The sequence below is a fragment of the Gymnoscopelus microlampas genome (genome assembly GCF_963454915.1).
Source record: "Gymnoscopelus microlampas genome assembly, chromosome: 2".
NCBI lineage: Eukaryota > Metazoa > Chordata > Actinopteri > Myctophiformes > Myctophidae > Gymnoscopelus > Gymnoscopelus microlampas.
This window is the reverse complement of record NC_139939.1, coordinates 35,350,241-35,375,527: the sequence shown is the minus strand read 5'-3', so window position 1 is coordinate 35,375,527 and position 25,287 is coordinate 35,350,241. Positions and strand designations below refer to the sequence as shown.

The 25,287-nt window shown below is 41.5% G+C and overlaps 1 protein-coding gene across 4 annotated transcripts in view; it reads right to left on the bottom strand.

Annotated features, from left to right (window-relative positions):
• sipa1l2 (signal-induced proliferation-associated 1 like 2) overlaps positions 1–25,287 on the bottom strand; it is a 94,391-nt gene that overhangs the window by 43,549 nt on the left and 25,555 nt on the right. For 2 of the 4 annotated variants that reach the window (XM_084041814.1, XM_084041817.1), the window contains exons 3-7: positions 10,581–12,241; positions 7,949–8,076; positions 5,064–5,252; positions 1,895–2,069; positions 1,221–1,324 (exon numbers count right to left, since the gene is read on the bottom strand). In XM_084041814.1, the coding sequence (XP_083897940.1) occupies positions 1,221–1,324; positions 1,895–2,069; positions 5,064–5,252; positions 7,949–8,076; positions 10,581–11,940 (1,956 nt within the window). In that variant the 5' untranslated portion in view covers positions 11,941–12,241. Of the gene's footprint in view, positions 1–1,220; positions 1,325–1,894; positions 2,070–5,063; positions 5,253–7,948; positions 8,077–10,580; positions 12,242–18,052; positions 18,169–25,287 lie in introns of those variants that run through there. The other 2 variants (XM_084041816.1, XM_084041815.1) reach the window with 2 other exon arrangements.

The following is a 25,287-nucleotide window of genomic DNA, read 5'->3' as shown; positions in this document are numbered from 1 at the left end:
AAGTTATCCAGCACCAAATCCAAACAAATCCTTCTAATCAACAACTAAGACACAGGCAACGCATCCGAGACCCGGCTTAATTTCTTTGAGAGCTCAAAGCAAGAAAGGACATTACGTCCTGACCTGCTTTCCAGGGATTGCAGCTATTGACTTAATATACTACAAGCCAGTAGGCCTTTATACTGTAGTAGTAACATATGTACAACAAGGATAAGAAACCGGTTATGTGGCCCGGGCGGCTGGCGTAGCCGTCTGGGCACAGCAAAGGTCGTCGGGTTTACCAGCCTGGTAAACCCGACGACCTTTGCTGTGTCTCCCCCCCCCCCCCCCGCCACCTCCATCTCTCTCCCCATTTCCTGTCAGTCTACTGTATACCTATCAATAACGTCAGAAAAAATATTTGAAAAAAAAATAATAATAAACCGTCATGATAGTAGAACAGCACTCTGCACGTACCCTCACTCCCCAGTGTCATTACACGCCCACCCCCAGCATCTCAGATTGACATACTGTACTACATCCTCCCAATCCAAACAACCCACATCGAGGATCAACTCACGGCTTTGACATACATTAAACCATTACCGGTCAATCTACACTTTAATTATTAAATATGTTTGAGGTCACAGGCATTGCCTGCAACAAGCATTGGGATCAAAAGACACCATTGTTTGGTTGTCTTTATATTTGAGCTGTGTATTTGTCTGCTGGTTGTTTCCCTCATCCGGTCCCAGACGCATAATGACCAGATCTCACCAGGAGCATTAATTGGCGGCTGCATGCCGAATTGTTGCCACGGCAACATCTCCAGCAATAGAAATTCCAATTAACGACTGACTGCCAACATGGGGAAGAAAGAGGCTGCCTGTGAAATGAGAAGTGCCAGTTCTAATGAGGAGAGGCAGGGTGCGACTAAACGGGAGAAATCACCAGCAGTTATGTTGTTATGATGAGGGAAACAACTTAAGTTAATTATGGACTTTGATTATGGCTGCAGTGACTATTATTTGATTCTCACAATATTGCAATTCTTGAATGAAGCCTGCCTAACCTGCGGGCCCAAGTTAACCTCTCCCTCATCACAAAAGAAGCTTGTATCCAAAACATGATGCAGTGTGAACTATGGACTGGTCGAAAAAACGTCACCTCACACACACACACACACACACACACACACACACACACACACACACAACACACACTTCATAACACCGGAATACCTGTTGTCGGTTGTTGGGTGTGTACGGCAGCAGGGTGGAGACGTGGAACATCAGTTCATAGTCTTTATAGGTGGTGTACAGAGAATGGGTACCTGTGGAATCAGCTGGTAGACAAACAGAAAGCCTGACATCAGAGACAGTCACAGTCACAACATGTACAATGTCATCAATGTTCTTGTGATTAATAAAGCAAGTTCCTCACAAAGTGGTTTTACATAGAAAGACAAAAGTTATTTTGATCTCTTGGCTGATCTTTATTTAAGCCCTTTCTTCTGTATAACGCGCCATCAACTCAAGGATGAGTAAAAAGTCATTTATAACAAGTCCTATCCACTTAAACCCTCTTCACTTAGTAAGTTAACCTGAGTTGGCTCTGTATTTGGTCTACTCTTTTTACTCTACACCAAATCTCTTTTAGCGGGAAAATAGCTGGTCGAGAAGCTCACATCATGTCGCGTTCCGACACATTGTGAGCTGTGGGCATGTATATCGGCTATTTTCAGTGAATGTTTCCCCAAAAATAGGGATGCTAGGGTTCAAGTGGTTAAATAAAGGGGGTCTAGCGTGATGAGAGATGTCCGTCTTTCTATTATAAAATTCCTTAATTAGTCATCTACTCATCTACTAAAGAGAATAGAGTACATGTGTACAGAACAAACACGTGTCTTCCTTACTCTTGGTATCCAGTTGGGCTTTGTACTGGTTGAAGCCCTTCAGGCGGACCCTCTGACCTAGCAGGTCCAGAAACTGCTCCAGAGCTGGACTGGCACTCTCATTGTTGTACATCTCCTCCTCTGTACTCTGACCAGCTCTGCAGTACAGGATGCCCACCTTGTGCTGGAAACTCAGCTGGGAAAAAAATAAAACAGATACAGTATAAGTACATTTTAGGCATTACATTAGCCACTTAAACCCTACACTTAGTTGTCCAAAGTCCCCCAGGGTTCTATATTAGGGACCCTAGTATTTCCCACTACAATAAAACCCCAAAATAGCCGATATACAAGCTCACAACACGTTGCAACGTAACAGAAAGGGACATTAGGGATCAAGTGGTTGGTAATGGGAATCTGTCTCAGGTGCTTCTATATAAAGTATACACATTTTATGCATATATATATTTAGTGCTTATCTGTCTACTGTAAAGATAAAATTCTTAGATATCCAATATTAGAGCCATCTAAAAGTAAGTTGCAATGGCCCCTAAGACCCCCAAAATATTCCTATAATTATGCATGATGAGAAATATATCTCCCCAACAATTACATTTGTCATCGCTGTCGCTGTCGGTCGTAAACCTTGCATCTCCAAAACCATTACTATTCAGGAAATGTGTTCAAATGTATCCAATGCAGCAATTAAGTTATTATTTAGTCACAAGCTCTTGTTAATACTTTCAGTTGGTTAAATGTTTATAAAACCCACAGACAGCCTTAACCACTTTCAACCTGGCATCCCTATTTTGGTCATTACAGGTGAATATGTTTAAGATTATTAAGTATTGTGAGCTTGTATGTCAGTTATTTTTCCTACTTTTGAGTGATACTGTCATCTGATGAAGTATAATTTAGGGCATGAATTGATGGAAAAACGATAAAAAGATGAAATATGGAGATACAAGGTTTCTGTCCTACAGCAACAACATATATACAGTATAAACTGTAGGCAATATACAATAATGATGTAGCCTCTTGTGATTTAAGTACTTTTCCATTTAGCAGGGATGGATTATTTTGATGTCTTGGGGTTTACACTTGTATGTACTGTATGCGGTTATACAGTATAACCTTATCATCACCTTCCTTCTATAAAGCGGTTTGTGGCTGCAAGACCACAGGGTGTCAAATTAGCCAAAAACGCTCTGGTAGCAGCCGGCTAGACACCGTTTGACTTGATAAGGCATTTCATCTCCGGTTATCAATATCCATTACCTGACTCTGTGGGCTGAGAGAGGAAAGCTAAGTGTGTGTGCTATCAGTCCGAACAGGGGAGCCAGCAGCACAAAGGGAGAGTAATTACATTTCCACTGGCCCCACAGTCAACAGCAAACAGCTGCTCTTGAATTATGTATGAGGCTTGGAAAAGAAAGCTTCAACAAGTGATTCTCACCACCCACCAAGTTATTTAATAACTTGGTGGGTGGTGAGAATCACATTTTATTTTCACAATGGGATATCCACCATTAAAAAGAAAAGACTGTGCAAACTTTAAACCAATGATGGCTCTTTTTGACCATTAGGAAGATGGGGTCCACTATATATTTAAGCTATTCATGATGAACATCAAGAGTTTGGTTCCTCAATGATCACCGTTTTAAAAAACAACATCCAACAGGGGGATTGTAAGATAATTTAAGTCACTGGTTGATGATTAAATTGATATATATTAAATTAAATTACCCATGCATAAACTATTATAAACTATTATTATTTTTTCATTTAAGTCTTGGTTCAGAAGATATGATATCTTGAGTGGTGCCAGGTTCATCTCTGAGATGTGACACGACAACCTCAACATCACAAAATATATTTATAGAACAAAATTTCATGTCGACTCTTGGTGGCCACCATCTAACTTGCAGCCAACACAGTGGCGATCAGTGATCACTATGACAACAGTACAAACAGCCATGCATGTACTGGCATCATTTTTGACTGGGGGTACAGGACCTGTGGTGTTAAGGACATAATTCAAGTGGTGAAAACACAGCAAAAGAAAGACAGGCTGCATTTGAGACACTACAATCATGCTGCGCTACAGCATGTTAGATTTTAAGCGTTCAGCTAATATTCTCATCCACAGGTTCAGTGCCCAGCTCACGGTCACAGTCTCCTACAGTACAAGGCCAAATCTCACTGTTAGTAACCATTAATAACTTGACCCTATATCTGTATTAGACATGACTGCATTTAACATCCGGCTTAACCACGTAAACCCTATAAAACGTACAGTATATGATCTGGGTCCACCAGGGTTCTGTACTTGGTCCCCTGCTTTTTTCAATGGAAACCAACTCTTCGTCAAAAATAACCGATCTACAAACTCACGTGTCACAACGCGATGATGTGATGTTCTCCCCACACTAGGGTTCATGTGGTTAAAAGTCCAGTTATAGAATGCAAAATATATATTAGAGTATTTAAATGTATGAATATGTCGGGTCTGCTGTTTCTTCTATGCTTTGAAATGTCCTGCATTTGTGAGATTCTGTTACATCTACTATACATGCATGTATGTCTGTACTGTGAATATCTTTACGCAGTCATATACTGTATGTCTGTACTGTGAGTATCTATATGCAGTATGTCTCTGCTGCAATTTTACGGTGACAATTAAATGATTCTGAATAAGCCAACAGTATAAACAAGTACTTTGAAAAGAAAATACGTATGCCTGATTGTAGCAGAGATTAATAAATGAAATGAAAATAGAAATTCTATTGGCCTCTATATTCTTGGAGGCCACAGTTTTAACCTAATAACAATAATCACATTTGTTCCTTTCATACTCCCATCCATCATGCTACTTAATGAATCCGACAAGGATGGACTTTTTTTTAATGTCATCACAACTGTCCCAGCAGCCCAGCAAACACTGACATGGAAAAGACTGATTTATCTCAGCATATAACTCAGTTTTGCAGTAATATCGCTTACTATTACTTACAGTAAGAGAGGAAAGGGAGGAGAGGAGGACCAAGAGACATTTATTTTTCTACATGTTGCAACCAGGGCACTAGAGCCTTTTAAAAACTCCACGTGTCCATGTGTATATGTACATAATAAGTTACATTTGATTGCCTGTAAAGGCACACATTTGCATAACAGTGATGGCTTCACTCACCCCTTGCTGGTCCAGTTTCAGCAGCTGTTCTGGGACCTTTGGGGAGTGGGTAGCCAGGCGGAGACACTGGATGTTGAGTTCAGGGACCACATACTCCAGCACTTCCTTCAGAGGAAGGCCTCTAGTCGTGCCGTGCTTGGAGGTAGAGGGCACAGCGTCCTCTAAGGTGGCGCCACGCAGAGTGGTCAGCTGGGAGGAGAAGGAGGTGTCATGGGCTTCATTTAATTAAACATCTGTGATGGGGTGCAAGCTCAATTACGACGACAACGATATATTCCTCATGATTCACCCTCCCTCCTGAGGGCCAATATACCCTGCATATTCTAATCTATAGTTTAGACGGTGTGACCAGTACATCTGCAACTAATGATTAGAGGCAGATGAATCTGTCCATTATGTTTTTTTTTATTATTCAAATAATCTATGGGATTAAAATCAGGTTAAAAGAAGCCCTGGTCACCCCAACTGACCAGTCCCCATGAGTATATGGTGTGACATCAATAGAACATGATTGATTTAGAAACATTGCACCTAGCCAACCTGCTGCCATAAGCCAACTGTATGCTACAGGCATTGACCGCTGATGTCCTGGACCATGAGGCTAACCAGCAACCGGTACAGTTAAAAAAAATACAAGAGTGAGATCAGAATAAGCAGCAAGTATGAACTCTAGACAATAAACTAGAGGTAAATTGGTAAATAGTCAAATAGTCACCAAACAATGTAGTGCCTCAAAGAAGCTAGGGTAACAGGTTACAAGCCTGTACACTAAGTGAATTTGTTTGAAACACTCAGGGTCCCCACACATTTTTAGCAATGAATTTCCAAAACTTTTCCAAAACTTTTCCAGAATATTTAGCCCAATTTCCAGGCCTATATAACAATCATTCGGCGCAATAATGTGTCTCTTACTCCTATGTAGAATGCCCAAAGATAGGCAGTGTAGCAAAAATAAAGTTTGAGACATACATTAGGCTGCCGTCACACAGCCCGTTCGGCGAAAAACTACTTATGTTACATATTTCGTGTAATATTATTCATGTTTATGAAAATGTTTTGTTTTAACAAAATCAATAGCCAAAAACAATGCATAGCCAAATATTTTTCCAGGACCCTTGATAAATTCCAGGACCTTTGATGATGTTTGATCAATTTCAAACCTTTTCCAGTACTGGATTTTTTTTTTTTTAATTTCAAAATATTTCCAGGAATTTCATGACCGTGGGGACCCTGAACACTGCTTAGTCAAACCTTTTGTCACAGTAATAAGTAAGTTGACCTCTTCACTTTCACCCATGACATAACAGCAATACAATAATGACATTGAATTATTTATCTCAACAGTTGCTGTGCACTAAGGCTTGAACAATATTCCTCTTGACAGCGCAATAATGATGTCAATGTCATCCAAGGCAGTGTAAAACAGATATCAACTAGAAAAATGTACTCCTCGGAGCACAGGTCTGCGCCAGGCCAGGTAGTAGAAGTCAATCTCAGCTTATCAGGATGAAATATGAAAAACGGACAGGTCCGTCTTGATGACAAGAGTGTAGATATAATATAATGTGTACCGATTTGCATGAAGTTTGGACAAAATCTGTAGGAGTAATAGAAAAAACGTGTTTAGCAGAAATCGGCTTCCAGGTGGCGCTACAACAGGTCATGGTCGGCAATCAGACACTGCGTTCATGATTTGAAGTATTTTGTTCAAAACTAGCCACTCCTGTAAACTTTAGATGCCAATCTTAGTCAATCAGGATGGAATATGAAAGATTTGGCAGATCCGTCTTGATCACATGACTATAGATAATGTGTACCGATTTGCGTGATGTTTGGACAAAATCTATAGGAGTAATTTTGTGTGCAAAAATCAGCCTCCAGGTGGCGCTATAACACGCTGGTGTGAAACATTTGGGAGTGTGCAGTTTCACATCGATCTGCCCAACGTGCCGGAGATTAGCCCACGGTGGAGACAATTATGCTTCGCTGAACACTTTTCCAAAATCCCTGGAGTGGATTCCTGAATTATTAAATGAACAATGGTGTGCTGTTGAGTTCAATCACTCTGGTAGGAATACTGTATGTAAACAACGTCTGCACATCTTTACAAACATTTGCAATTAAAGCTGGAACGAAATGGATTCTGTTTAGGGGTGTGCCGATATATCGTCCCGCGATATATCGCGATACGTTTTCGCGACGATATGTATCGTTTTGGGAAAAAAAAATATCGTTTTTGAAAAAAAAAACATTTTTTTTTTTTTTTACAATCATTATAATCAGGCATGCAGACGGGCCCGAAGTGAAAAGAGTGACAACATGTTTTTTTTTCGGGTCAGGTGTCATACTATTTGGATTCAAAACGGCTATTGTAGCTGAAAAGCTACAAGTTTGCATGTCTGAATAATGCAAAAACAGAATTATTTGTTTGCATTTTCTTTTTTTCTCCTCCATATATTTTCATAATAAAAAAGTGCGTATCGTATCGAAATCGTATCGAAGTTGTGAGCCAAATATCGTATCGTATCGTTTCGTGAAATCGTGTATCGGCACACCCCTAATTCTGTTAATTTTTTATAACTTCAAAGGGGATTTCACTGTGTGCCATTCCTAATTCACTGATATGAAAAAATATTCCAGAAGCTAAAGTTTAACACCTCCTTTCCTTCATTTTCTTCTAGGTGTGTCCTTTTGTTCAGAACCAAACTGACAATATATATATATATATATTTACCTTTTTCTATGTTTTTCTCCTCTGTTTTCCATATATTGCAATTAGATCTCCTATCTTCTATTTCATGTATGTCTAAATCCTCGTTCTTACTACTGTGACAAACCAATTTTCAAATAAAGTTGGTCTTGTCTTCTAAATGTGATCTTCTTACCTCGCTGGTTCTGAAGATGAGCCTGTAGTTGTACTGTGACCCGTCCTTGCCTTCCTCCAGCTTCTCCCTGCGGACGCTGAGTGACACTGGACCCAGGTTCTCATCAACACCAAAATAATTCTGGTGCTCTGATGGAAACAGGAGGAATATAGTTATAGACACAAACAGATTATTTGTCCTTGTCTGCTGCAAGTATTAGTTCGATGCCAAACAACTACCTGGGTAAAGCCTGATTTATACTTGGTTTTGTGCCGAGCGCACAGAAAATATCAGAACTGCAGAGCTTGTAGATCTGCTACTTTTGGTGTGCATCACCGAAACTTTACTTGCGTTGCAGGTCTCTTCCTGTGGTTAAAATTGTAAACTAAACATCTGCATTGATCTCAAATTACTCTCGGATATGACCTTAGACATTCACACTATGGTAAAACATCAATAAATCTATGTGTGGATGGATCTAGTTCCATGTGGTAAAGTATCTTGTACCAGTCAATGAGTGTACTGACGTCAGGGACATACTGTAGTGTAGATATATCAATACAGACACGGACATCAAGTATCAGGACTATACCAGGCTGCAATATCGCACCAGTATCTTTTTTTCTGTCTAATGGAGAACTAAATTGATTGTAGAACAAAAAGGTTTCGTTCAATGACCCCAAAATAATGCAGGTCAATATAATGAGATAAAAGCGCTGGCTTGGATCAGTACTTGGTAAGAGGTGATTCATGGCCACACACTTGCCTCCATGTATGTAGAGTACACAAACTTTTAAAATGTGCGCGCACATGACACAAATATAACTCCCATAGGAACATAGCAATACATAACACAGCACATCACAGCAAAACATAATATAAAACTACCATTGTCTTGGAGGGAGCCGGCCTCCACCTGGATGGAGTGGCCCCCCACCAAGGCAATGCTCCCCCCTCCCTGAAAGTCAAGTACATTTTATTGTAGTGCCAAATCAAAACAGAAGTTACCTAAAGGTAATTCAAAACACTTTTGAAGTCATGTATCCAACTTGAAAATCCTGCTTTGTGAAAAACTTCACAGATATTGATTCAATGGTTAAATACATATTATTAATTTGTTCAAGTACACAATAATGACTTAATTTTTAATAATCATTAAATGTATGTATTTCCTAGGACAAAATCTCATCATATTTTTATTTTTAAGATTTAGTTTTTGCAATTTATGCTTTGCTTCAGATAGTCGGTGTTGAGAGACAGGAAAGCAAGGGCAGGGAGAGAGGAGAGAGACAAGAGAGAGGAGAGACATGAGAGGTGACGGCGTCGGGTTCAAACCCTGGTGGTCCTCACGCTCACAAGGAGCATGTTCTGTGCACGAACTGGCTAAACCAGTAGGTTCTCAAACGTTTTAGCCCGTGACCCAAAAGAGAAATTTGGTGTCTCCCCGGGACCCAAACTGGTGAAAATAGCAGATCTACAATCTCACAACGCGTTGCCCCCCAATCTCACAACACGCTCGTTGTGAGGTTGTAGATCGGTCATTTTCACTTCGGCTAAAAAGTTACATTTGTGGAATTCATTTTTTTTATATTTTGAAATAAACATAACATTAAAAAAATGTACTCACAACCCACAAAAATCTATCCGCGACCCACAATTGGGTCCCGACCCACTGTTTGGGAAACAGTGGGCTAAACCACCAGGCAAGCACTCATCATTATGGGTTTTTAATGATAAAAAGTTCATATGAGCACATCCTGCAGTTCTAGTCTACCTGAAACTGAAAGGCATTGGCTTGGCTTTAGTCTTTTCAGTTTGAGCTGCAGTGGTAATCATTTATAATTATTGCTGTGCATTGGTGTTATCATGACTGCTGCTGAGTGGCTGTTTCAGTTTGGCTATGAAGTTGTAAGAAAAATCTATGTACGTATGTAGAGTATTCTACCCAAACTGCCGGTCTATTGGTTTAGGAATGCGACAAAAACTAATGGGGTGTGTAATTGATAGAAAATAAGTATTTTTTTGGGTGAACTACTCCTTTAAGTGGGATTACAATGTGGTTAGTGTGAATACATTATGTATGCTGTATGTATGATTTTTTCTTCAGAAACCTTTTGTTGTGCAAAATATTTCACTTTGTGAAACAGAGTTGTCAAAATGTGTCTGCAGTGTGTAACTGTTTCTGTAAAACTGTGTACAATCCTACAAATGTATTGTATTTCTCAATTCAAAGGATTCTCATGCACTGCATTGCATGTCAGTCAACGAGTAGTGTGAAGATTTGTTACTAGCAACACACACTTTGACATATGACATTTAAGCAGGTCAATGTGGCTGAAGGTCAGGGGTCAAGTAAGCAAAACATATAACAAGCTCAGATGAACTCAACATGTCCTGCAAAAGTGTTTTGGGCAATGCTGTGCTTTACAATCGCTTCAAAGTTGGTTCTAAACCCATGAGAGCATAACATTCACACTTTTGTTTGGCAGATCATTATTTAGCCATAGTGAAAATTCTTAAAATCCAAATGATCTGCCAATGCAGGATAATATGAGTAGAATATTTTGAAAGAAGCCTGAATACAAGTAATAATCACGTATGAATTGAAAAAACAAAACTAAAGAATAACTTTTCTCAAAACGCTATTTCTTACCTTTATTGTAGAAGTACTTCTGGTAGTAGTATGCCCCTTGGTCAACATGCTCTATGGTGTAGCGCTGCATCACGTCCCTTGAGAACGCTTGGCTTTCCCTCGGCATCTCCAGCACCGACACCCCCGCATTGGTGCAGTGGCTGCTGAGTGTGGACTCAATAGAATAACCGTCCCCTCCACTCCCATAGAGGGCACTGTTGGATCTGACCAGTTTCCTCTCGCCTTCTCCTCCAGTCTCGTTGCGAAAGAACGGGCAGTTGAGCACCAAATTGTTGCTCTTACCATCCCCATCGTCTGCATCCATGCTCGCTTTGAGTCCGAGGTCCTCGCAACTTCCTATTGGGGATTCATAAATGGGCATAATGGGGTCGACCCCCATCCCCATCCCACCTAAAGAGGCATGGCACTGGGAGGCGGCAGATGCCCCTGTGGTCGTGTTCTTCCTCCGCGCAAGGTTAGCCCGGTTGACGACGGCCTCACTAATGTTAAAAAGAACACTCTGCACATCGTAGTGGGAGAAACACTTCTGGAACGTCAGTGCCCTCCCACCAAATTTCAACTCCTCTGGATCCACATAGTCCCCGTCAATGTTTTTACTCCTCAACCTCCGGAAGATGGATGTCTCCGTCTTCTCACCCGACTTTGTCCTCTGGACAAGGGCGCGCTCCCTCTCCCGGCTGTAGAAAAGAGAGCTGTCCGCGTAATCGTAGCCGGGGATGCAGACAATGTCACCCCGCGCAATCTGTGCTGCGGTCTGCAGACTCGGCGAGAGGGGGGACGCATTGAAGCGCAGCAGTTCAGGGTAATTCTGCTGCTGCTGCGGAGGTGCGCTAGGTTGCTCCACCGGGTCAGACTGGTAGGCCTGCACAGTTGCTGCGAAGCCCTCACTGGATAAACCCTGGCGGTCCAGGGATGAGGTGCTTCCATACTCACGACGCAAAGTAGCTCCTGTGTTGGGATTGATAGAGGTGTGATCCATATCCTCTGCGCCTATATCACTGAGAGTCACCTCGCTGTTACTGCGCTTAAACCTTGCCATACCCCTCATGGTAGAGTGGCTCAGGAGGTCACAAAGTGGGTATTTGGTTTCTGGGAATTCTGAGCCATCCAGCATTTCCTGGCTCTTCTTGAGCAGGGCAGCGGTAGCAGGATTAGGAGGTCCATTAGGGAAGCTTGGTATCAGGCTGTCGTACCTCATAGGAGGACGCACCTCCCAGCCGTCCTTCCGCTGAGGCCACTCTGAAACTCTTGCACGAACGCCCATCTTGGGCATAGCGGGCGCTCCCTGGACACTGGCAGTAGGTGGTCCCATGTTCTTGAGACCTCGAAGTTTCTTATTGAACAGGTTTTCGGACTGCATCAGGCAAACTGCAGCCTGTTGATTCTCTAGCTACTCTGCTTAGATATGGGATGTCCTCTGATTTTGGGGGCTAGGTTTGTTCATACCCTGTGGGCACTCTGCACTTCCCAGCCCTGAATTTCATGACTCCAGTTACATCTCTGGTGGTTGCACAACAAAGAAAGAGGAAAATACTTTGGATTCATACGGTCCATACTCCATTGAAGGCCAATAGGTAAACTACAAGGTAGCATGGGAGTGTTCCTCTCTGGTTGGTGTGAAGCTCAGTAAAGCCACGCTGGGGTCTTCTGTGGACACTGACCTGACAAGAGAAAAAAAACAAAGCAACTTTTGTGAAAATCCCCTTAAACAGAAGAGCAATTTAACATGTATTTATTTATTAATTATTCAGGGAAATTTAACTGAGCAGCGGCCTACATCGTGCTCATATATATAATACATTCACACCATTGAGATGCCCAGTAGCCCAATACCACAGTAACGTTAACTGACAAGGCTGTTCAAAGATTTTCCAATATTATTTCCATCAGCTTGGAGAAAAATAGGATATTAAACTACAGCATCCAAATAAGTGTCATTTCAAAGTATAACTGACAGGTTGGTATTCCAGGAAATAAGCAGGCCTATACTGTAAATATTGCATAAGCCACTCAAGCAATGGCATAACTTTAAGATTTGTCTCTTAACGATCACAGGGTTTTGACCATGTGTTAGTTCTGTTTCACAGGGAAACCATTTTAGGCACAATGCAACAATTACAGAACTTAGCAACAATGTTATACTTTCAGGATTTATATATGCTCACTTTTTATGGAAGGATTTAACTGATCAGAATTTCACTGCTTCTCACTTTTATAATTTATTTCATTAACACCTGGGAGCTGTGCTTTGGGCTGCTGAAACTCATTTAAAACCCATTGTATGATTTAAATAATACATGGATGTGTTTCAGTAAGAAAACAAACACTGTCACAGCAGGACAAGTAGGCTACTTGGTTTATAAAATGTAAAACGTCCATGTTAATTCCCTTATTCAAAGACCTGGCAGCATATAATCTGACCCATATCTACAGTAGCATTAGTTAACATGTCAGGGGTAGTCATTTCACTGTGAATAAATTGAGGTTGACATGGTCTGAAACATCCTATATTAAAATTGGCTTAAGGGAGGACGGGCGGACCGGCCGTGCAGCTCTATATATGGGCATATGCCCATATAATGGCATATACTGATGACATCAGGGATCTCCATATATGGGCATAAAAGGGACGCAGACTAACGGATACAGAGATCTCCAATATGGGCATAAAAGGGACAAGGACTGACAGATACAGAGATCTCCATATATGGGCATGTCAGTCGGACGACGGTACATTTTTGGCTTGATGCGATACCCGATGACATTTGAAACCGAAATCAGAGGTATATTTTACACATACTTTTGATGATTGCTCGAAAAAATTATAACAATTAACTGGAAAAAGCCAGATGCACCCACTCTGGCTCAATGGACACAAAGACTAAAGCAGGTGTACAGGATGGAACATTTAACTGCTCATCTACAGTTGAAAATGGAAATTTTTGAGCACAAATGGACACTTGTAATACTGCATCTTGGAATTTGTGCCGGTTCCTTTTCTTCTTATTTCAAGTCATCATCTCTTATTTCTGTAATTTAAGGTCTGTTTTAAAATTGTGTGTTTGTGTTTGTTTGTTTTTAATACAAATGGTTATTTGTAATATGTGTGAATATTGTGTCATGGAAGGATCTGTGTGAAACTGCAAAAAAAGAAGAAAGAAAGAAAAGCCTGAAATAAAATAGGAATGAGACAAAAGTAAGCCCTCATTAAATGTCTGACCAGCCATTTGAGAGCAAACAAATCATGAAAGAAAGTACATTTTGACTTTAATATTGTTTCTTTTGTTTCATGTTATGTTTTGGCCAGTGTGTTATTCATTCAAGATTGCTTCATAAACTTCATAAAATGTCCCCGTTTGAGGTTATTCTAAAAAGTATTTTACTTTCATGCCAGGAATCTTTGATCAAAAGAGATCCCAAATGCTCAATTACTCAATATTTACAACAACTAAAACCCAATTTTCCCAATTGCAGATATTCAGCTATTTAGAACTTAAAAGTCTCCATATTCTGGTTGTTCAAGGTAGTTTCACTTTGCTCCATGTTACAGGTAAGACAAATCAAATTCATTTTAACCCCCTTTTAACAGATCATAGAGTATGTGTCCTTGATAGAGAGATTGAAACCCATCTGTTTTGCTAAGTCACATGACAAAAAATACCCTAATCTACCAAAGTAGAACAGCGACTTAAAAGCCAAGAATTAATGAGCCCCAAATGCTAGAAAATATTCTAGTTTTACAAACCTCAGTTCCACGCCTTATGACTCTCATACAAAGAGCTTAATTACACAAAGGAGATCAACCATTTGAAACACTGCCATCTCTACACAATGATTATTGTGGATATAAAAAAGTAGAATGCAATATGGAATATTATTGAGGTTATTTACTTGAAAATCTCATTATCATTGAATTTTTTAATCAAGCCATGAGGCATCATGCAACATGTTTTAAATTGATAGTGTTTTCTACAGAAGCCATTTGGGCTATATCAGTAATGAGTTTGTACTGCTCATTAACGCCGTCATCTGTTGACAAATCTAGGACAAAATGAGTAACAATCTCCACTGTAACACTAATATTTCACAATGATGTGTGGATGCACAGCATAACAAGACTGTTTTTCTCACTGTTCTATTTTTAAAAAAGGAAAGAAAAACAAAAAACAAAAACAAACACACCATTAAATAAAAGCATTGATCTGCCCAAGGAAAGGACAGACAAGGTTATGGTCCATTTTACAAATATTTTTAACAAGTATTTTCGGTGTCGAGCCCCCCCCTCCCTTCCCCCGTACTTTTTGTTTGACCTATAATCCATAAAGACAGAGATTAGAACCGCTGGACTTTATGCCTCCAGGGTCTTTGAATCAATCAGCTCAAACAGCTCTCTCTGGCTGACTGGGCCTGTTTCCAAGCAGGGTGTGTATGTGTGTGTCTCTGTGTGTATATTGTGTTTAGCGGTATGCAATCGTGCATTCTAAGCACTAGGGGACTATTCCAACACCCTACATGGGTAGTACCCCTGCTAACCTGGCAACCACCACCACTGGCACCAGACACCATTTGTACAGGGATTAAAGCAATGGACTCCATCCATTTTCTCCCCTCTTGGGTTTTTTCTTTGCCTTGTTAGGCCTGATTTATACTTAGTTGCGTGCCGGTGTCTCGCACCAAAAACAGCATATCTACAGGTGAGCTTGTAGATCTGTTATTCTTAATGTGAGACACGATGCGCAACCAGGTATAAATCAGGCTTTGGTCTAGAATCTCGTACATTCCAGTTTCACAGAGCGACTGACACATGTCCACAGTGAAGACCCAACCCTGTAAAAATAGCTTCATCTTAACTCCGTCACGGAGGGGATTTGTGTCAGTATTAGTGCCTTGTTCCACAGTTATCCATCTATACTATAATTCATGGAATCTCTGTGTGTCACCCAGAAATGTGTCCGTGGCATAACTCGTCCACCCACGAATATCTGTATCTGTCAGCCAGCGGGTCTGAGAAAGACGCAGAAATTCTCTGTGTGTTCGGGAGATTGTATGCATAGGCTTCCCTGATTGGCCAAACCAAACCACCGACTTCATGGATTGGTGAAGCGTCACATCAGGTTTGTGCCACTAAGCCAGCATTAGTAGTCCCTGATTGGCCAACCCGACCCATTGACTTTACTTATTGGCCGAGCTTAGCATAACCTTTGTGCTGCGCAGTAAATATAAATGGAACGATGATTCCTGACATGTGATGCTGAAATCAGCTTGTAACTGAAAATGTCTTCCAACAAAGAAGTTTTGTTTTTTTTAAGTTTAAGAAACAGCTATCCTCATTCAGAACCACGCCCTAAAAATATTTTTTTTAATGATTTAGCCATTATGAGCTAAAATGAATATCATCCTGCTGCTTTAAGCTAGCAATGCAGCCATCTCTTGAAGCGAGTGTTTATAAAGCTATTATTATTAAAAAACACAAGATTACGTAGATTCATTAGATCATATACTGTAGATTAGACAGATTGGTTAAAATAGACAAACAGACAGATACAGTAGTAGGGATGTGTGAAAGTGACCAAAATGAAATTCCTATTTCCATTAATAACGATTATTCAAATAAACGATTATTCTGACCCATCCCTAACAGATAGCTGGATGTTGTGGATCTACTTTATTCCCCCACAGTAGTGCCTCTCTGCCTCCTGTGCCACTGCCAGAGGTGGAATTCCAGGGAACAAGAGAGACGTGGGATTGAACTGAGATCACATACACATTTCACCATGATCACCCCATTCCAACACACACACACACACACACACACACACACACACACACACACACACACACACACACACACACACACACACACACACACACACACACACACACACACGGTTCCATGCCAGAAGGTAGGCTGAGATCACATTGTTGCTGAAGTGTGTGCTTGAATGGCAGGGAAGGCTGTTATTCAGGCATGTCAAAAGTCTGTGTTATTGTGTTATCGCACAAACTGCATAAGTAAATAGGGCATGTGAGAACACCTCTCCTACTGCCTATGCCGGCAACTTATGTTAATTTGTTTCCCGAAAATGTAACGGTGTCCATATCTGAACATAGGTTAAGACGACTTGACTGGAGTGATGCACTGATCACTCTCCTAAAAACAAGCCCATGGTCCATAATGCATAATTAAACTTATTTCATGCATATCTTCACACTCAGCAGAAGTTCTCATCATGTTTAACTGGTCCAGACACTAACCAGGGCCCCTTTGCAGCTGCAACCATGTGTCATGTTGCTGCCTGAAGGTTGAATATGTGTATGTATGTATGTAGAGTGGCATGCATACTATACCATGTATTGTATTTCTTTTGCTTTTGCTGTCACGTGCGCTGCATGTGACACCCTGTTGTCCTTGTACCATTTGTGCCACCATGTACTTTATTACGTGTCATTGGTTGTCAATAGATCTCTGCACAAAATGTCCCCAAGACAACTTCTATTGGACTATAATTAATGTTATTCTGAAAGAGGGACGATTAAGCCAAAGTCACAATGGGGTCAATTTGGGCGGGGGGTGTTTAGACAAGGAGCTGAAATCTTTAGATCTAGCTCTTTAGCATTTGGAGCTGTAGGTTTAAAGTGTTGTTGCCACCTCACCATTTGCTTTATTGCTGACCAAGAACAAATAAAAGCTGAAGGAAGATGACAAGGGGGCAAAGTTATGAATGCTGAATTATACTGTGACAGTTTAATTCTTTTACGCACAATGCTGCATTCACCAAATAAATGACCCACCCTTGTTTGTGCAAACTCAAAACTCAAACTGTCGTTTTAAACATCCATTCAGCTGAACAAATAACAGAATAACTGATCTCCACTTCAACTGGGATGGGAAGATTGGCCAAGGTTCTTTATTTTGTTACATCTTGGGAGTAGCATTTGTGGTTCAAATTAAATCAACAAAGAGGAGGGCGGCTAATTTGTTCTTCATCATATGACTGTGTCACAGATTTCCGTCACCCGGTCGAGCAACAAGTATAAATTAGACTCAACATTAGTGTACTGTACTAGCTAGTTACAGTATATCTGTTTGTTATGGAGGCCAACTTGTCCCATACATGCTGACAGTGTCTTGCTGACTGCGTGCGTCAGAGCTCCTCTGGGGCTTTGGCGAGAGCCATGCATTGAGTTTCAGAACTGCCAATAGTGCCTTATGCAATCAATGCCATCTTTACCAGTTCTTCTCCCCCAGCATTTTTTCTTCTCTCACCCAGCAAATTATTATTTAATCATTAATTTGTTCATTCATTCATTAATTTTTCATGTAGATAATAACTGGAATATAGACCAAGAACCACAGTTATATTATGCATCTACTGTATATTGTGTTGCTTTTAATTCTACCAAGGTGAAGCCAAAGGCATTTGCCTTTGGCTTCACGTTTCTGTTCCATTACATTCTATTCTAATCCTTACTTGTCAGGCTGTATCGAGACTGAGAGAGTGTCTCTGTTCTCTGGCTGTTCCCTGTTGGCTCCCATCAGCTGTTCAAATAAATCACCGCCAAGACACCAGCAGAAGCTCCTCTCCTGTTGCCGGGAACAACCCCGCCAAGCCAAGAGCTCCCAGCTGAGAGCAGGAGGCAGTACATACACATCATGGGAGGTTTGAGGTGTGTTTACACTAGATAAGCTCCTGAAACCTCCAGGAAGAGGCCTTTCTACAACTGCATAGGCCTGTCACAATCGTCATAATCGGTTCCATGTTGAAAAATGTTCATACGTTTTCAAATATTTTCAAAAATAGCGGAAATGGCAGATCTACAAGCTAGCTCACAAATTGTTTTCATAATATGTTCCAATGTTCAATGCCAAAAACACAATTCAAATCGTTAATCACAATTATTTGTATGACAATTAATCGTCAACAAAAATGTCATGATCGCGACAGCCATACTGGGCAGCAGCAATAAATGGTTAATTCAACCATCATACAGTATACACCATTATACAGTTTGCCTCATTTCTGTTCAAAGTTCAACTTCATTCAAGGGTATCAATGTTCCAGCAGCACCTGAATTACTAATGGCAGCTAACATAAAGCAATGACTATGGTAGATACATACATAATGTATTGCATTTCATAAATGCGTGCCAAGGATGAAATTGATGGAGGCGGCATATGGATTTTTCTCAACAAAAGAAAACTAGCTAAAATAGCTGATCTACAAGCTCATACCGTGTCACACTGCAATGTGTTGGGACTAGCTTATCTACTACTTTCACTATTTTTGACATAGGGCTTTGGCCAAAGTAGTTAAAGTCAAAATTAAAGTCAAATGTCCTAGTACACGCTCAAAAATGATGACCCAAGGCCTAGACCGCGGCGTCGCGATCTAGGCACCCTGGTTGAAAATCCTTAATAGCAGTGTGCCGCGGGTTCGCGTCCCGTTCCCGTCGGCCTTTCCTGCATGTCTTCCCCCCATCTCTCTCCCCATTCTTCCTGTCAGCCTACTTTCCCTGTCCCTCTTCAATGAAAAATAATAAAAATCTACCACAAACAAATCTTTAAAAAAAAAAAAAAATGATGACCCAAGTACGTAGTCTTTTTTTCTACCTGGCATTCTTTTATCATACAGGAGTATTTGGTTAATCTAAGACCTGAAGCCCATTCTGCTGTTAGTGTCTCACTGGATAAAAGCATCAGCTAAATGCCTAAAATGCAAATGCCGTACTAAGTGAAAACTACTACTGCTACTCATACAGTCAGTCGACTCCTGGCTAAATTCACTCAGTTTCCCGTTGTGTGCCATTAGTTTGTCCCACCATCTGAGTATTTTGGCTGGAAAACACTCTCACACCTCTCCCTTATCCTTAAAGAATAACTCTGAATTTTCAGCAAGCCAATTAAATGTCACGCTCAGTTACTTCACACACACACACACACACACACACACACACACACACACACACACACACACACACACACACACACACACACACACACACACACACACACACACACACACACACACACACACACACACACACACACACACACACACACAACCTTTCTCCAGCAGTAATTCGTCGTCCAGCCATATGGCTCACAGCAACATCAGTGTTTCAGAAGGGAATTTTAACACTTATTTTAACAGACAGGTTAACTCAGGGCAATGCATTCACAAGAAGCCCTGGGGGGGGGGGGGGGGGGGGGGGGTACAAGAGGAGTGGGATGGGGGGTGCGAGGAGAGGAGAGGAGAGGTGAGCTGGAGTGTGAGAAGGGGAGGGGAGGCACAAAGAGGAGGCGAGAGGTATGAATGGGAGCAGATGGAGGCAGACAGTGGTGTAAGGTAACTAAGTACATTTACTCAAGTACTGTACTTAAAGGAGTAGTTCACCCAAAAAAATGACTTATTTTCTATAAATTAAAATTACACACCCCATGAAGCCTTGAATTCATGGAGATGTTTTAGTTTTTGTCGGATAAATTAGCATCTTTCTGCCGCTAATCAAATTATTGACTTTGGAATGCAACAAAAACAAAACAATCTCCACGAATTCAGTGCTTCATGGGGTGTGTAATTAATAGAAAATGTTTTTTTTGGGTGAACTACTCCTTTAAGTAAAATGCTGAGGTACTTCTACTCCGCTACATCTCAGACAAATATTGTACTTTTTACTCTTACAATTATTTGAAAACTTTAATTACTACTAGATTACTAGATTTTGATTATTATTACAAAACGGACATTAACCACTTCAGCCCTATTTAAACTTTGGCTATTTGAAAATAGCAGATCTACAAGCTCACAATGAGCTTGTAGGCCTGCTATTTTATCTACTATTGTTACTTTTACTTTAGTAAAACATTCAAGTACTTTTTCCACCACTGTGTAGGTTACATGTGTTCTCTTGCCAGTTCACCATGCATCCTTCCATTCAACACACACATCTTGCATCTTGTCCTCCAGCATCAATTATCCCCGTGTTTGTACAATAATCATGTATTTAACCAAGAAAATTAGAGAGAGAGAAGGGTGGATGATGTGGGTACAGTGAACCAGAGAGTGAGGGGGATTGGGAAGTTGGAAGTGAGGGCAGCTATGAGGAGGAAGGAAGAAAAATGTGAAGGCGGTTGGTTCAGAAGACATACCTGTGGAGGTGTGGAAATGTTTAGGAGAGACAGTGAGGGTGGAGTTCCTCACTAGATCGTTCAACACAAACTTGGAAAGCGAGAGGACGCCTGAGCAGTGGAGAAGAAATATACTGGTACCGATTTTCAAGAACAATGTAGTTAGAGGAGGGAACCGGTTGAAGAGTCTGGCTAAATAAAGTTGTCACTCCTAATGGGAGTGCTAAACCCTATTGCCTATGTTATAAAAGATGGTGACAATTGCATTCTACAGCCAAGCCTACCTGACATTTTCACATCGGATTTGAGTGACAAACACATGATTGTCTAATCAAGTTTTGAAATAAATTGAATTGCCTAATAACCACTATTAAATTAAATATGGAAGAATTGACCAAAATGATCTATATGGACAATAAGCTACAGCTTCCAGGTGAGACTAACGCACGAACCCCACAGCACACGCAAGCATAAGCGCATGGACGCTGCTTTTCTTCCACACCATGTTAATAAATGCAGCCGTTCTCACTGGCCTCACACACATGAAGATCATGTTTTCTGGGTCTGGGTGGAAACCTGCGTTGGTGGGTTCGGTTCGTAAAGCGAGCAGGCTGCTTATAGTCCCAGAGAGGACAGGTGCTCAAGATAATACTGTTTGCCCAAGATAATTACCCATCTGCCCTCCCCCAGAAATACAACCATACACAAACCTCCAAACACCCTCCCTCTCTCTGTTTACCAAACAGTTCAACTGTCACTGATACAACCTCTGCAACAAAGAATGGCCTGCAAAGCATTCACAGAGCTGGAGATAATGCTGCCCTGCAATGACACCCTGCAAACACGTAGAGCACTAACTACTACAAGTCACGAGTAGGGTTTCAATTTCACCAGAGCAAACATCAATAAATAAAAGAGATCAAAGTTGCAAGTATTGTCCTCAGCTTCAACATTGCCGTTCATTTTGCATTGAACACACAACACAGAAATAGGTCATAGTTGCCCGGCAGACGTAGGGTGGTGGGTGACCAAATATTCAGCCCCTCAAACTGGGGCCCTTAAATCAATGTGCACGTTTGTCGTGCACACGTGCGGCCAGTCATACACGTGCGCACATGCATACGCACCACAGGTGTTGCACACAGGCAACGACTGATTGAGAAAATCAGTCTCAGCGTTGAATTCAGACACACATTTATTCATGTTTTCTGATTGGTTAGGTGAGCATGTTAACATGAAAAGAACATGATAAACGTCTGTGCAACCACTGAAAACAACTATTATTGTTTTAATTCTGGCAAAAAAACAGGACATTGGCTGGCTGTTGATGTTCAGTAGCCCTAGAGCGTTTGCCTGTGTGTGTCAGAGTCCTGCACGTGTCCAATTTTGAGAACCTGCGCCCGCCCCGCCCGTTAATAATCAGATCCGTAGACCGACCGGTCACCCGTGATTATTTCAAAATACGGACCAGAACCGCCCCGCCCGTCAAATAATAGACCCGTTGTCCGTGATTACATGCAGAGTAAAATGTAAATAGCCTACAGACAGTCACTCAATTTAAAAGTGTGTTGAAATGTGTTGAAAAAGATAGCAGCGTTCAACAATAGCGCTACATTCAGTGGTCAGGTTCGTTCAGAAATCAAGTGAAGACGGAGGAGTGAGCTTTAGCCACACTCGCGAACGCGCACATACGCAGTAAGCATGTGTCGTTGTTTACATTGTCAGATGGTTTTAATTTGAAGGTTTAACAGGATGTTCAATGTGAGTTAAGATAACTGAACGGCGTGCTACATGCCGTTGTGCTGTGTTAAGTTACACAAGTGACATTGTTTGGGCGGAAACGGTGCTCTCTGATTTTCACAATAAAATGTTACCCACTCGTGTTTACTTCAGAACCGCCCGTCCCCGTACCTGTGAACTTATAAAAGTATATTTTTCACCCGTTTTCACCCATCAAACGCGGGTACCCATCGGGTATCCGCGGGTACCCCGCCCGTTGCAGGACTCTGGTGTATGTGTGTGTGTGTGTGTGTGTGTGTGTGTGTGTGTGTGTGTGTGTGTGTGTGTGTGTGTGTGTGTGTGTGTGTGTGTGTCCGACCACTAAGTCACCTGTGAGCATAACCTGGCTGGACGGAGCAGACAAAAACCCTGTTCCCTGGTATAATTAATTTTGGCAAAATGGTGTAAACACCTTTACACCAACTGGTATAATTCATTTTGGCACAGCCAACCAGACAGGCATACAACGAAGTGAGAGACAGAGAGAAGGAGAGAAACGGTACGAGAAGGATGGAGAGAGGAACAGGCGGAGACCAAAAGAGACAGGGAGGGTGCGATACAGGCAGAGAGAGACTGAAGATATTCCAGTCCCCCATGGCCACCAGAACAGCAGGTAGCTGGCCTGAGTCCAGAACTCTGCTGTGATTCAGTCAGTCCCACCCCAAGAAACACCTTTACACCAACCATCTGCTGCATGCATGTGTGTGTGTGTGTGTGTGTGTGTGTGTGTGTGTGTGTGTGTGTGTGTGTGTGTGTGTGTGTGTGTGTGTGTGTGTGTGTGTGTGTGTGTGTGTGTGTGTGTGTGTGTGTGTGTGTGTGTGTGTGTGTGGGGGGGGGGGGGGGTCCAACCAAAGTCTTGTCTTCTCCCTTCCCCCTCTACTCTCGTCTATCCCCAGAGTTCCGCTGCCTCCTCCTCATTAGCATAAAAACACACCACCGAAACATCCCCGAATGACATTCTTTCACCAGCTGAAGACACATGTAGGGCGAGAGACAAACAGACAGCAAGAGAGAGAGAGGTGGGCCTTCCCAAAGTCACAAAATGGATGATTATCCAGCTGGCTAGCAGCTGGATAATGGATCTGGTAGCCCAAAAGTAAACATGCTAGGGAAGTTTTAACCCCTAATTAAGGCTGTGGTTACATTTGGAGCCTTTCATTCCAAATGAGACATTTGGATAAATGTGACAGCTACTCTTACAGTGCAAAATTACAACAAATTACAAGGACAGTAGGTAACTTAAGTCCTTGGTTGACAACATGATCATGCAGCCTGGAAGCTCTGCATTATGTATTATTTGCAAACTATTTCCCACGAAGAAAAAAAAAGTTGGTGATAAGCAGCAGTCAATGCATGTGTGTTTGGGCTATCAATTAAATAATCAAGCCTCAAATTATCTGCAACTTTGGGGGAATGTGCAATCGATTGTAAAAACATACATTTGATTAGTAGGCATGGCTACTACTCAATGTTTTATAATGTCAACTCAAGCCTTCATTTAGTCTGAATCACTTCTGTCACATGACAATGACATCACTGTCAAATCTTTGTATGTTTTTAACCTAGCCTTTTCAAACAGCCTGGAGAATCCATGCTCGAGTGCGCTGTCACTAAAAGCTGTATTTTTTTGCTACTGAAAATTTAGTGAGATTAATGTACCGGTAGGCTACGGGTCATTATTTTATGTTTGACAACATTCAAGTAGAACTATCACAAGGTGAAATAATGGGTCACTCTACAATGGTTTAGCTATAGATTTCCAAAGTCAGTGAAACTCTGAGACATTAAAAGTTAAATTATCTTTTTTTAAGCTTGTTCTCAACAATCGGCCGCAAGCGTCCTCGATATAATGGTACTGAACAGTTCTAACATTACATTATGTGTAAGATATGCAAGATATAATACATATATTAAAAAAAAGAAATCAACTTTTAAGACAATAATTCTTGTATTGATTGTAATTGTGTGCGTGTGTGTGCGTGTGTGCGTGTGTGCGTGTGTGCGTGTGTGCATGTGTGTGTGTGTGCGCGTGCATGTGCGTGCGTGCACGCACACACATCTCGCTTGAATTCCATTAATTACACTGTGACACACTAGCATGTATATATTTTTCTCTTCTCTATTTATGGGAGCTGCCATCTTTCTCTTTCTGAGTCCTTCTCAGAGCAGACAAAAAAGAAATAGACCACCTCCACCTGACAACGAACCCCCCCCTCCCCTCCCCAACTCTGATTTTTCCCTTTTTCCAACAAAACCTTTCAGCGGCCAAGCCAAATGCAATTTGGGGTAAAGATTTGCATGTGTATGGAGAGAGAACGGCAACGGCCTGACATTCAGCTCATCAACGCGCTGATAAAAACCTGATTGTGTTGGATGCACAATAACCTTTAGTCCCCTGTGTCAGCCCCTCAATTTTCTGCACTCTGAAAGGAGGCCTTAGCGGATGAACAGCGGGGCTTCAGAACAGCCCTTTTCTTTTTCCTTTTTTTTTCCTCCAACGTGGAGCAAAGAAAAGCCCGGGCCCTCCAAACTTCCTGAGGTTTTCTTCTTTTTACGGAGGCGGCACCAATAAGGGCCGTCTATAGACCATATGCTGCGTCTGCAGAGTCTCTGACCCCCAGTGGTCCAGAGGAAAGAATGGGACAACGGTAGGGAGGAGGGGAGGAGGTATTTTTGATGGAGAGGAATGCTGACTCAAATGCAAAATACAATACGGACACACGCTGGGGTCACAGGCAAACCCTGTCTCTGAGTGTGTCTCATGTTCATGTATGTGAATAAAATCCCAGTTGGAGGCT